General features: G+C 42.1%; 1 protein-coding gene across 1 annotated transcript; it reads right to left on the bottom strand.

The window, feature by feature from the left end:
• Positions 1-4,781: 4,781 nt before the first annotated feature.
• On the bottom strand, positions 4,782-13,767 carry LOC147879770 (coiled-coil protein (DUF572)). The gene is made up of 8 exons (XM_087371706.1): positions 13,427-13,767; positions 13,176-13,325; positions 12,924-13,058; positions 12,498-12,563; positions 8,493-8,546; positions 8,285-8,371; positions 5,288-5,396; positions 4,782-5,066 (listed from the first exon to the last, which is right to left on the bottom strand). The coding sequence occupies exons 1-8, from the start codon at positions 13,622-13,624 to the stop codon at positions 4,813-4,815; spliced, it is 1,053 nt and encodes a 350-aa protein (XP_087227832.1). The 5' UTR covers positions 13,625-13,767; the 3' UTR covers positions 4,782-4,812.
• Between the last annotated feature and the right edge of the window lie 213 nt (positions 13,768-13,980).

The raw sequence follows: 13,980 nt of genomic DNA, 5'->3' as shown, positions 1-13,980 counted from the left end.
TTTATAATTATTTATATTTGCAAAACCATTGAGAAAAATTTCACCAAATTTTAAAAGGAGATTTTTTTTAGTTCACTAATGATATAAAACAAAACCGAATAATTTATGAAAACATTCATCATTATATTATGTAAGTGTACCATCAATAAATGCATCCCTAGTTCTTGGCATTGATCCCAGTATGTTTGACGATCACTAAGCTCTAGATCAAGGGTATTGCAAAGTGGAGACTCAATCTTTCTTTGACCTAGTGACAATATTGTACAATATCTTCAATTGGAAGACAAGCTTGAACTTTCAATTCATAGAAAATAATGTCATCCAATTGTTTTTTTAATATAAGATGATAACATCGTCAAGTGACTTTGCCATGATGGAACAACCTAATGTAGATCAAACTTGTAAAAAAGGATTATGGCAACAATATGTCCAAAACAGACAAAGAGACTTTACAAGGACGATATGTGAAGGAACTATGCCGAAAATAGCCCTAAAATGACTTTACCATGATGGCATGCGAGGTGCAGAAAACTCCAATTATCTTGGCCCAAGGATTGTGCGCCAAGTGATTCACTAATTGTGATGAAGCCAATGCCATAAAGGTACTAAGATTTCAAATGCATATGTGAAACCGATGTAAGATCCATATAGGATTGACAATATTAAGAACTAATCCGGATTTTTTAAGCACGGGCCTACTTTGCCTTATTGAGTTTGATCTCTTGTAAAGATGAATGTAGCTAGACTACACATCATGGCAAGAAATAGCAACAAAAAATTTTCTTTTCTTGATTGTTTTTATCGAAAGTATGATGATGCTTTGAACCACTGTTACCTAGAAAAGAAATCAGGACAAGAGGCTAGACACTAAGCATGGCGACGCTCAAGGGCCATAGAGGAAAGGAGAACGTGAGGACGAAACGTTATCATGGGAGAAGAAAAGGGATTAGAAAGAGAGGAAATGAAGAGGGAGACTATGGCACAAGGAAAAAGGGAGAGGGGAAAGAGAAGCACGTACATGATGGGAGGAAGAATGTAAAGATGCAGATATCAAGGGAAGAGGGCCATGCTTTATTTGAAAGAAAGGATGCTCAGCAAGTGGGGTAGACGAATATACTTGTTGATTTCAAATTGTGCAAGACAATTATAAATACTTGCAAATTTAAAAATTTCTTGTAAACTGATGATAATATAAAATTGTATGAGGAGGGAGTGAGAGGAGAGCTCAAGGGAGAGAAGAGCACGAGGGAGGGAGAGGAAGAGAAGAGGTGGAGGAGAGGAGGGAAGCCGGAGAGGGTGGAGGAGAGAGAGGCCAACCAGGAGAGGGGTGGAGCGAGGAGAGAGTGGGAGAGGGAGAGAAGAGGTTAGAAGGAGAGGAGAGAGGTAAGAAGGAGAGGAGAGAGGCGAGGTAAAGGAGCAGGGGAGATAGATGAGGAGGGGAGAGAGGCAAAGTAGAGGGGAAAGTAGTGAGAGGTTTTGGTCTTCCCCTTGCTAAATGGAAAATTCATTTTTCACTAAATTCTCATGGCTCTTTTGTGATTGGCTAGGACTCCACTATTTTCTCCCTATTTTTCTCTTCTTTTTATTCCGAGCAAGCCCAGTGAATGCTTGATTGGGCTAACTTTCACTTCCTATTTGTATCCCCATCTCCCCCCCCCTCTCTCTCTCTCTCTCTCTCTCTCTCTCTCTCTCTCTCTCTCTTCTTGGCCTTCCCAAGCCAGGTCTAAGTGATGATGCTTCATCTAAGAAGCTAAATTTCCATTTAATTTCCTCCCCCTTTCTCTCTCTCTCTCTTCTTCTTATGGCCCCATCATTTTCTCCCCCTTTCTCTTCTTCTTCTTCTTTGTCTTCTTCTTCCTCTCTCTCTCTCTCTCTCTCTCTCTCTCTCTCTCTCTCTCTCTCTTCTTCTTCTTCTTCTCAGCTTTCAATTTGCCTAGGCAAGCATCTTGAATGTATTCAACTTGTTTATGATTGGTGCAAGTTTCACATGCGTACTAGCTAGGTGGCTTTACAAGAATGAGCGTGCCTCATCAAAGAATAGCCCCCTCCTTTTATAGCCAAGAGAGGGGGTCTCTCCCGTATGGAAGAGTCTCCCATGTGGGCTAGGCAGTTACGCACTCTCAATTGTGTGCGATGACGCTTGGTCACATTTTTTCACATATATAAACTCCCATATCCCAAGTCTATGATACTCCCTTGGTCTCTTCCCAATTTTATAATACGTTCAAACATATAGGAGGACAAGTGGAGGGTTAGCACAAGGAATCTTGCCACCTCAACCTACTTTCCCCATTATTTAACTTGTATCCTTGAACTATCTATACCCCTCCACATAAGCCTATCCTACATGGAGAATACATGGAGAGAATAATCCAATATAATATCCATCTCCATCTATTTTATATTACTACTCTCATGGACTTTAGGCCATATCTCACTAAATGCAGCCTAGGTGGAAGAGTGGCACATGGAGGAGCCATGCCACCTTACATTTTATAATATTACTACCATGGATTATATACATCACACCTTATGGATCCTCTTACGTGGAAAGGTGGCACATGGACACGCTTCGCCACCTCAACCCTGGGCTCTATACATGCCTAGGCAAGCATCTTGAATGTATTCAACTTGTTTATTCTCAGCTTTCAATTTGCCTAGGCAAGCATCTTGAATGTATTCAACTTGTTTATGATTGGTGCAAGTTTCACATGCGTACTAGCTAGGTGGCTTTACAAGAATGAGCGTGCCTCATCAAAGAATAGCCCCCTCCTTTTATAGCCAAGAGAGAGAGTCTCTCCCGTATGGAAGAGTCTCCCATGTGGGCTAGCAGTTACGCACTCTCAATTGTGTGCGATAACACTTGGTCACATTTTTTCACATATATAAACTCCCATATCCCAAGTCTATGATACTCCCTTGGTCTCTTCCCAATTTTATAATACGTTCAAACATATAGGAGGACAAGTGGAGGGTTAGCACAAGGAATCTTGCCACCTCAACCTACTTTCCCCATTATTTAACTTGCATCCTTGAACTATCTATACCCCTCCACATGAGCCTATCCTACATGGAGAATACATGGAGAGAATAATCCAATATAATATCCATCTCCATCTATTTTATATTACTCCTCTCATGGACTTTAGGCCATATCTCACTAAATGCAACCTAGGTGGAAGAGTGGCACATGGAGGAGCCATGCAGCAATGCTTTGAAATTTAAAATTCTCTGTGCTTGCAGCTATTATGTGAAGTTAAAATTGATAGCAAGGTGTGTACCTGAAAGCTATCAGTGTCCCCTCAATACATACGAAGTCAGTTTCTTTTAAAGATACCTACTTATTGACCTAAAAGTTGTCCTCCTACAGTCAACAGAAGCGTGGAAGATGCTCAAGGAGATGTTCGAGGTGAACAACAAAGCCCGGATACTTAACCTCAAGACTGATCTTTACACATGAAGATGGACGAATGAGCAGGACTACATCACGAAGGTAAAAGTGACTGGTCAAAGATCAAATCGCGACCGTTGGTCAAAAAAAGGTATCATCCTGGATTGCTAGATAGGTGTTGGGTGTGCTTCCCTGGAGCTACGAAGACTTGGTGCGACCGACGACAACAGAAAGGGTGGTGCCAATTACTTTTGAAGAACTAATTTCATTGCTCCTGTATGGGAAGCGGCTCAGGAGAAGAAACGTGGTGGACTCGAGGACAAGCCCTTCCTAGCGAAAGAGAATGACAAAGATGCTTGTTTAAGTCTTGGTGATTTCATGGGTGTTTTCATCCTTCTTTCATTAAGAGTTCTTCATGTTCTTGAGTTTGTTGTGAGAGGTATGTTCTGGCTTTGTAACGTTGCAATTATGAGATGAAGGATCATCATCTCCATCTGTTTGGTTGTTTGCGTTGTCTTTTCAAAGTCACCAACCCATTCAAGTTCTCATTGGAGGACTTTCATAGTATTGGGCTATGGATCCCAAATCTTGTGCTTCCTTGAAAGTTGGAGCTTTGATTGCTAAGCCCAAAGCCAGCTGTTTGCTGCGATTTCTAGTACTCAACGATACATTGTGCATTGCTTTGGGATGTGATTAGTGCGGCCCCCAAGCCCAAAACTTCTATCCTGAAACCTAGCTATAGCTATAGACGGTGCAAACCACACACAGCAGCCAAGTAGCTACCTACTAAATCATCTCCATCTTTCCACATTGCAAGTAGTCGTGTAAGCTAGTAGTCCTTGACTCCGAGCCTCTCCATTCACAACAAACGAGATCCGACAACCTTTATGACCATAGCAAGTCAAGCCCAATAGCGGACTCTTGGCTAGTCTCCCCCCTTTAGTAAACATGTGGCACATAGTGCCACCTTAGCAGGCGTGGCACGGGATCCTTATGCCACCTAATCAACAAGCACACTTGAATTGAAGCATATATAGCTATTTGCCACATCATCATTTTGAGCACTCTTTGGTCAGTATTGTAAGCCATGCAATTACCATAAAGTTCATAAAAAAAGAATTCATCTACAATAAAAAGAAAAAGTACATGACATCTCCACTTTATGCACTTCTCACACCACATGTGAGTTTTGATCTTCGTGCTTTGCACTTATTTAGCTTCATCATTGAGTCCACTTCTTGATTGATTGAAGCCTCGTCATCGAGTGTGGTGTTATGGATAAATTTGACCAATGAAAAAGGCATAAATATGTGTGTGTGCTTGAATGTGTGACAATAGTATAATAAAATATGGTGTGTATAGAGCCCAGGGTTGAGGTGGCGGAGCGTTAAACATTTAGTAATCTTTCTATATTAAAATTATCAATCACTGAGCTCGCTGTCATATGAAGCACACAATGAAGCCAAGCCAGTTCCAGCAGGATCATCAGCATCATTTTTCTGAGTTTGATCCAACGGTGTAAGGTTGCTCCCTGCAGTCACTGGCGCTGTCTGAGATTGTCTCTCCTCCTGTTTAGTGTCAGTCTTTTTGGGCCTGACATTGAATGCAACGTTTTGGGGCCTTACTGCAAAAGATGCCCTTGGACCATGCTTTGTATCATCTGTTGTGGCCTGACCTGCATGATCAAAAAACAAGATACGCAGACATTATATAACAAGAAAAGGAAACACTACATGAGTTTTGAAATTCTGTGGTGTTTTGGCAGCAGCATCCTTGCTCAAAGCAAGTACTCCTGACGTTTACTTAAACTCTTTGTGAAAATTCCACAAGTACTTGACTCCATAATCAGAACCGTTGCTCCATAGCGATCTTGCATCTTTGGGGTTAACAGCATACCTTGAGTCACTGCATTGGTAAGGGGAGCATCAACTGGAACTGAAGTTGCCTGCAGAACTACATTCTGATTGCCAGAAACTCCTCCATTAAGAACATCAGCCTTTTGTTTCTGCACAATTGCCAATAAATGCATGTTCAGGAAGGCCTCATCAAATCTTATCTTCGTAAGTTCATAGGGCAATTCTTGCGCAACTATGCATGGACTACCTGTTTCAATGACTTCTGGAAACATAACAGTCCTGTATGGCACTCATATAGGGGTGTGTCGTACAAAACAAAAACCATCGGCACATTAGCTGCATGCCCTTTGTATCTTATTTTTATCTCCCCTGGAGGCCTGGAGAGGGGGGAGGGGAAAAAGGTGCATAAATGTAGTGCACATGCCATAATAAACGGTCGAGACTTGAACCATAGAACTGAAACATGAAACGATGAAAATAAGATATGAAATTTTTATTCCTATGGTCCATGTAAAGTACTGTACAGAGTGTACAGAATATACCTTATGGTAATTTAAATCCACTGTATACGCCTATGTTTGGAATAAAGGGAAAAAATTAGCTGAGTTAGTGATGGCCAGGATTTTCTATAGTACATGGTCTCCTTTCAGAACTCCAATAATCCTGCACAACTACTCACTTCTACCTTCACTAGCTCTCTTCCCCTATCTCACCTCCCCGTCCATTTCCCTCTTCTGTCTCCCGCAGCCAGAGCCTGCAAGCCCCGAGCATAAGAGATCTTACACTTGGTCTCTAGGCACTGCCTTTCTTTGTACTCACCCGATTTTGGGCTAAATTCAATACATTGTTTTCTTTGTTGCTTATAGACATGAGAACCTTTTGATTGCCAATTTGGGGGGAAATCCTTTTCATAGAGATCTTAAATCTTAAGGGTTTCGACGAGTCCAAAGTTTTGGAAAACATGCTTAGTTTCCAAGACTTGATAAGTCTAGATAGATGCTTCAACTAGGACGCTAGTCAGGGAAGTTTCTAAGTGCACACATATTATCTATTCCCTAGACCAAGAGTTGGTCCCTAGTCTCGAATTGCATTAATAGTTTTCGAGACCTTTTTTTGGTTGTGGTTGGCCATTTGTATTTACTGTTTATGATAGTTTGCGATAGATCCACAAACTAGTGTTGTACTAATCATAGCACATTGGGGTGTAATGCATTATGGTGGTATGGACGCCATGATCCATCACATGCTGCGGGGTTATGCTAGAGTATCCATGTTTCCGGCTTAAAGTTCTCCAAAGTACAATGAGAAGTACATTCGAAAACTAACGTTAGCTGTTAGAAAAGGAAAGTAAAAAGTACAAGAACTAATGGATGGTCTATAGCATGCATGAAAACTATATGCAATCATGTATGCATTCATGCACACTAGCACACATGCATGCAGCCATGAAGTACTCAAAAACTTGCCAAAAAGTATTCTCTAAAAGTTTCCATGCAGATTGAACTATGCATGTAAATAAGTGGCCACGTAAGCAAAGGGGGGGAGAGGAGGCTTCTAGGAGGCGCATCTACTAGTTCCTTCCTTCTAGGCCTCAAGCCCCAAAAGGAAAGTACATGCACCCTTCTTTCCAGGCATACAGCCCACAAAGCGCGGCACATCCAGCCACAGCTTCAGCCTTTGCCACAAGCTAAAAACAGACTTGCAAGGTGTCGTACATCCACGATCCTTCATTGAACAGACCCCAACGAAGCCAAAAGTGAAGACAGCCCCTCCAGATAATGCACTCCACATACTGGAAACATCAGCAAAACCATGGTTGCTGTTGTTTGCCAAGGTCCATCACTGCTCAACCAGAATAGCACAGACAGCCAGCTGCCATACTTCTTCAACAAGTACTGCCGCTGCCAAACCCAAATAGCTCTACGTAAGCAGCAAATTCTGCCTAGATTTAGAACGACGACAACAAACGGAAACACATTTCGTGACTGTCTACGTTCATCCAGCAAAATACTACCCTTACAAATTCAGAGCCTGACAATCGACAAAAACAACACACAATTACAAGAACCAAGAGGAGTGTACAAGCTCTACTCATGCTGTGAAATCGCAGCACATACAAATTCATACATGCAGCCCCATCTGCGCACAGATGTGGTTAGGGAACGGGAACCATGGGCCTGAATGGGCTCCATCCTAGCTGGGTGTCGCCAGGAGGTCCCACTCCCAAGAATGCCCCAAATGAGCTAAGGCTGAAACTTATATAGACATAATTGTCTCAGTCCTAAGACTACCCTAACTGTACCAAAAGAACATCATGTCTTGGCTATCCCAAGGTTAGTTACATGACCCAAGGTTAACCTAACCTCCATAACACTCTATCCACAGGATAGTAATCAAATTTAAGAGCCTGTCTGATAGCAAGAATAATCTAGCAGCTAATGAGAATCACACAAGAACACCCCCATCTTCTGGCAAGATGAGAAATAGCAGCCCATGCAGTATCCTTGATGGCAAATTTTTTTGCAAAGGAATGGGTTGTAAAAAAAAGGGAAGCAGGATTAAAATGCTATGAATTGTTGGGTTTTGGAGAGAGCTGAAAAGGAGACCCTACAAGGGTACAATATAACTCCAACCCTATTCATTTGTTAGTATGTCTTGGCATGACACAACTTCAGCTCTCCATTGTTCTCTCCCTGGCTCTCTCTCTCAATCCCCTATTCTATCCCCCTTCTCAACCATCTCCTTTTCTCTCACTAGCCCCCTCCTCCCAATCTGCCCCTACCCATTTTCTTTCCTCTTCAATGTTGATGTTTGCAATCATCATTTTGTGCTTGCATACTAATGGCAAATATTTTCCAATGGCCTAAAACACTCTACTAGGCCTTATCATGTCATTTTGCAAGACTGTTTAAGAACTTAAAACCTTTTTAATCCAGCATCCATCAAATGCATGTGTTGTATGAAACCTTATTATACATAGATACAAAGGTGCCTTTCTTTTGTTGGAAGATGCCGAATGCTAAAAAATGTTGAATACCTTTTTTTCAGGTTGTATGTCCTCAATATCATCAGCATCGTCATCATCATCGTCGTCATTTAATCTACGGACATAGTTACTGGACCCCTAAAGATAAAACTGTAGAGCTTTAGCACAATCTCAAAATTGCCAAAACATCAAACCGAATACAGAATGCATATAACTGCAATACAAAGACTTCGCCTAAAAATGTCCAACTTTGATTCACCTGAAACACCACAGATCGTATGACAGCTTCATCTTCCTCTGCAAGTTCTTTTTCCTGATCACATGCATCTAATATTAGAAACATCCAAAATGACACAATGGTTGGACAAGTGAAATTCAAATTCTAAGCCTAGAGCAAAAATACAAAAGAATAATAGACAAATAACAAATTATCAAGTACAAATACTTCAAGCTGCACGTCAATATTTGCAAACAAAAGAATAACCTATTATTTAGTCCCCACCAAAATCAAACTCTGGTCGTTTTCTAGGAATACATGATTACACAAGAAAAAATGCCTTCCAAAGCACGCAGCTTTGTCAATTCCGCTTGACTCATCCTAGAAGTTTAACTTATGTCCTTCCTATTCAATAGGAATTGTAAAACTTGTCACCTATCCTCTAAATCTTTTACAACAATAAGTATGGCAAAGTACCCACACCCAATACGCAGGTCATGATTTTTTGTTTCTCTCCTGAGATAGGGAGCGGCAAGGGCTGCAACTGCAATACTGGACCAGATCTTGTCTTGTATTCTGATGGCATGTGGTAGTAGTGAGGATAGACATGACCATCTGGATACTGATATTGATATGATGTTATCACTGATATTATTATGATTATGTGGCATTTTTAGTTTGTATGGGTGTTGATGCTCGTTTTAGTAACTCCACCCTTTCAGCTTGCTTTGTATCAGGTTTCTCATAGCAGCTAACCCAACCTACTTGGCATCATCCTATGCCCAACCTACTTGGCAGCGACCACCCAACACAGGCCTTCCACATGAATTTTTGTTTTTGTTGTAGCTTGTACGGCAGCAGTCCACGCTGTCTGTCCAGTTTTGGTGTCCATACGGTTCTGGGAGCGAACTAATCTCAACAGCATTTGGCAGGTTGCAGCAAATCTGTGTTGGCTGACATACTCTGCATACAAGCACATGCAGAGGTAGGGGCTGTCAACATGTGTGGCTTCGAGTATGGAAGCACATTGGTACAGCACCTTGCAGTGCTCTCTTTAGTTTGCGGCACTGCAAAGCGATGGCTGCATGCTCGGGAAAAGTTATGGCTGCAAATACTTACTTTTAAGGCTGTCTACTATAGAAAGGAGAGTGCATTACCAAGCAAGTAGATATATGTGTCGTGAAGAGATGTGACAACATGTATGCGTACGCATCCCGAGTAGGAAGAGTTATCAGGTATGATCGCATGGGCGACTTAATTTTCTATTGATGTGTTCTAACATGGTACTAAAGGCTAGGATTAGAGCTAGCCATACATTTTCAGATTAATCCCAAATTGGTATCAGAGCCAATTCACGATTCAGAGGTGTAAGAGCCAAGGAAGGTGATTGAGCTCCACAGGAGTGCATCAGAAGGTCAACTTGGAGGTTGTGTTTCAAGGGAAAAGGTGAGCAGAGTTTGCTATCTGTCACCAGTCTCTTTCAGGATTTGATGGCTTTAAAGATGCTGTTGGAAAGTAACAAATGGTGGCTAGAAAGATTTGGAAGGTCACCATAGGAGAAGAACTAAAACCTGAGAATTTGGCAGATGCAACAAGTGAGATCATGAAATACACTGCCCCAAATAGCGTGGAAGAATGGGAGGAGAAGGTCGTGATCTCTTACGACATCAGATGATGTGCTTCCACACATTCAGTTTAGAGGAGGCCAATATATATTGAAAGACCTGTATTAGACAAACAACACTGGCTGGATTCTTGGGTCAGAAGGAAGAATTTTCTTTGTTTCTTTGTCTCGCATCCATTTTCCGAAGAGTCCTTTGCCCCCTTAGAATCATGTCAGTCCCGTGTCCAAGCTTACCCTTGTTGTTCGCCTTTCCTTTGCTTGCTTGTCCTTGCCTTCCTCTTGCATGAGCCTTGGCCAGCTCCCACGAAATTGAGTGGCTCTGATTGCTCTGCAGCGGTTAGTGTCATGACCGAAGCCTGACGCTCTTGGGAAACATTTTAAGTACTAACAATGCAAGGTTTGCACACATTAACAAGGATTTGCTGTTTGAAGAAGGCTGATTAATAGAAGAGGATGGATGACAGCCTAGGTTGCTCAAATATTGAGGACAAGCCATAAAAAATGAGTGGGATACAGGTAGGTGCACACACAAAATATGGACTCCAAGGGCAGCATGACCAGGGTATATATTCTCAACTATTCTTACATGAATTCCGCAAGATGTTGTGAAATGTTTGGGTGGCGTGGAGTTCTCAACAGGAAGAGCCCTGCCGGACAGCCAGAGGGGTTAGATTCAAAGCAGAGGCAGGCGACACCCTCTACATGATCTGCCCTCCGGAAGTGCAAAAAGGCACTAAAGAAGCTGGATAAAGGCAGCAGCATACAGCCAGCAGATCCAGCTCTCAGAAGTGCACCGAGGCACTAGAGAAGGTGGAGACTACAGCAGCAGCAACAGTAGGGTGCATCAGAGGCAGCAGCAGCAGACCCTGGCAATTCTGAGGATCTCAGGCTGTGAGCAGACCACAGATGTGCAGAAGGAAAACTGATGTGAAGTCCTCAAACAGAGGTGGTCAGCAGCAGGAGAGAGCAGCATATTAAGGAAACACTGTTGTGGCCTCAGATCCAGCACAAGTAGGTAGTAACCTGCTGTCCATGTAGTGTGGTTTCTGAGTGCAATATTTTGTGATACGTTTTGAGTCCTCTCTTGGACATCGTATTCAAGTATCGGTTGTCATATCTTAACGTGGTTGACAGATAGAGTGCTCAGGTGTGACCTTGTGGGCCATTCAATTTTTCTAATATCATACCAAAGGCTAGGGCCTGAGCTACACATACATTTTCAGATATTTTCCGACAAGAGACTCTATGCCTATATAAGTGTAAGCCTCAACTCAATCAGGGCATTCTCAGGAGCGGGGCCTCCTGAGAATACCAGCTCCTGTCTAGGCATTTGTGTGCAGATGGGGCCATGGTATGGGACACATAGTCCTAGGACCTACCTAGGAGGTCGATCATTGTCCAAGGTTTGTTGACTGACCTCTAGCTTAGGGGTGATCCAAGGATCTACAAGTGGGTGTGGTGACGCACTAGCCTACACTACGTGTGTCCCTGCTCTATGTTTCAACCTCTGGTGCATGTAGCTCGTGGGTAGAGGATTGCGTATAACCCTCGGGTTGATTGTGGCTAACTTGTAAGGGGTGTTTCACCAACTGTAAGACAAATTGAGCTTAAGTACGTGGGGTGGAAGAATTGCAAGTACAAAATAAGCCCAACTTAGGGCTGAAAGCCTCAAAAGGAACATAAAACCGAAACAACATGGACACCCTGAAAGTGACCTGATAGAGGCAATTCTCGCCCAGGTGGCACCCATGTAGATAGTACGAGCTAATCATAAGAGCTGAATGACTAACATCATTAATTCTGAGCATAGTCAGACCCAATGTAGCAGTGGCACTATAAGGGGAACACACAGATCACCAATTGTACACAGTATGGGAGATGCGCCTTGCTACTTGAAATACTGTAAAAGGCACAGCAATCCCATAACGACAATCAAACCTTTTTGTGGAAGAAGAATCTTGCAACAACCTTGACAGCCCTTATCCACACTTGACATTGGGAACCCTACTGCAGAAATTTTAATGCACATGTCTTTGTTTGCACCACTGAGTTATGATCTACTCTCATTATCAGTCTTCGTAGCATTGACATGGCACTATTATGTCATGGCCTAGTTCTTCATCACATCCTCCTACCTTTGCACACTATCTTATGTACTTAAGACTCGTGTTGATGTGAGCTTAAGTTTGTTATGGCCTAATTTAAGTTTTTATCACTCGACATTTTGAAGTACTAGCGCAGCCATGATAGGTTGTCCCCTTGAGAATATCACATTACAACCAATCAATGTGCTTCTGTGTTTTGCCTTGTACTTTAATTAAGAAGAATCCAGGGGAGATTGGTAAAGGGAGATCAAGGGCATATAGTAGTACCAAGCATGCTGAAAATAATATGGATGACTTTGTAAAGAGATAGCAACACACCTTGAGGTCTGCTGTCCGACGCAAAGCTTCCAACATCTCCTCAGTCCCGACTGTAGCATGCCTTGCCTAAACATCACAACGCAAGTATCTCAGCAACTTGCAAATCAGCACGTGCTCTATCTTGAAAAAGAACAAGAAACCGTGCACGCTCAAGCGTAGCGCCTATTAGTTAAATCATAGTAGAAGAATACTTTCAAGGAGGAAGCCAAGTACACCCAAACAACTAGCAAGGAATATAACTTTTACTTCACGTGTGTTAGTCAAATGACAAAAAGTAGTAAGCTTGCACAGTTGCTGAGAGAAGAAGGGCCACACAATACGCATGGGAAATCAAATATAAAAACTAAATAGCAAATATCTAAATGGGAAGAAAATGTGTATTGCCAACAAAATTACAATCCCAACACCAAAGTGAAATAATTTTACCCGCATTGACTTCATTTCGTCAAGAGCAGCAAGTACATCCATCTCTCGCTTGGAGTCGATTGTCCTATTTTCAAGGGCTTTCATCGCATCCCCTAATTCCTCAGCGTCTCTTTTCTTTTTAGCGTCATCTGTTGCCTGCTTTGCAGAAGAGCAAACATTAGCAAAAATATGTGAGGAGAATTAGCCCTGAAGTTGCTAGCTTCTGCAATAAATTCAATTGCATAAAATAGAAAAGCTGCTTTACTTCACAACCTCGTCTGAAGACCGCCAAGGCTCGAAATTCCTCGTGGCACCAGTCTCGACTAAATAATCGCTGTTTTGTGGATCAGTTTTGAATGTTATTTCAGCAGAACATTTCGTGCACTTAAAATAGAATCTGAAAATTTGTATGCCGAGGTATGTCTGCATACAAGCACACCAAAAAAAAAGGTCAACACGAACCTCGCAAGAATTGCGATAAACACAAGAGTCACAGAAGCAACCGGAAGGCAGAAGCCACAGACCTCTCCGATTACATCCTCCTTGCGAGAGTTGAACTTTGTGCCCTTATAGATGTAATTTCCGCAAGTACCACAACGAATGCTCATGGGCAACATCATGCGGACCTTAATTTGCTGGTTTTTGGGCTGCCTACGTCTGGGGATCTTGGAAGGATCGAAATCCGGAGGGTAATATTTGTTGAGAACCTTTCTTTCTCCCATGGTTTCGCTGCAGCAGACGACCTAAAAAATATGGCGTTTCTGCTGTTTCTCAGACGAGCTCTTCAACAGAACTTCACGCAGGATAAAAATAAGGTGGCCATTTCTTTATATACACCTTGCAATTATCTCCCTCCTTATATAATAGATTTGCACAAAGAATTAATAAAAAAGTATGCTTTTGGGTCAAATTTGGAACGAGTGTTTTAGTCCCTTAGATCAATCTTTTATCAAGCAAGGCTAAGGACATGATTGATTTTAAGGAGTCTCTTGCTTATTGCAAGCATTTTGGCCTTATAGGAGGACCTAAAAGATGGAGCTTTGAGTTAACTATTTTTGTCTACTGATAATGCTTTATA

The sequence above is a fragment of the Dipteris shenzhenensis genome, chromosome 33 (assembly GCF_047967505.1).
Source record: "Dipteris shenzhenensis isolate YYH24624 ecotype China chromosome 33, Dip_SZ_1.0, whole genome shotgun sequence".
In the NCBI taxonomy this organism is placed as follows: domain Eukaryota; kingdom Viridiplantae; phylum Streptophyta; class Polypodiopsida; order Gleicheniales; family Dipteridaceae; genus Dipteris; species Dipteris shenzhenensis.
This window is presented reverse-complemented; position numbering and strand designations above follow the sequence as displayed.

Bases quoted from the DNA above. Each gene is read 5' to 3' on its own strand.
- LOC147879770 (XM_087371706.1), bottom strand. From the start codon at position 13,624: ATGGGAGAAAGAAAGGTTCTCAACAAATATTACCCTCCGGATTTCGAT. The intron at 13,326-13,426 runs GTCTGTGGCTTC...GCTTGTATGCAG, and splicing joins AGGAGGATGTAATCGGAGAG to ACATACCTCGGCATACAAAT. The intron at 5,067-5,287 runs GTATGCTGTTAA...TTGATCATGCAG, and splicing joins TACCAATGCAGTGACTCAAG to GTCAGGCCACAACAGATGAT.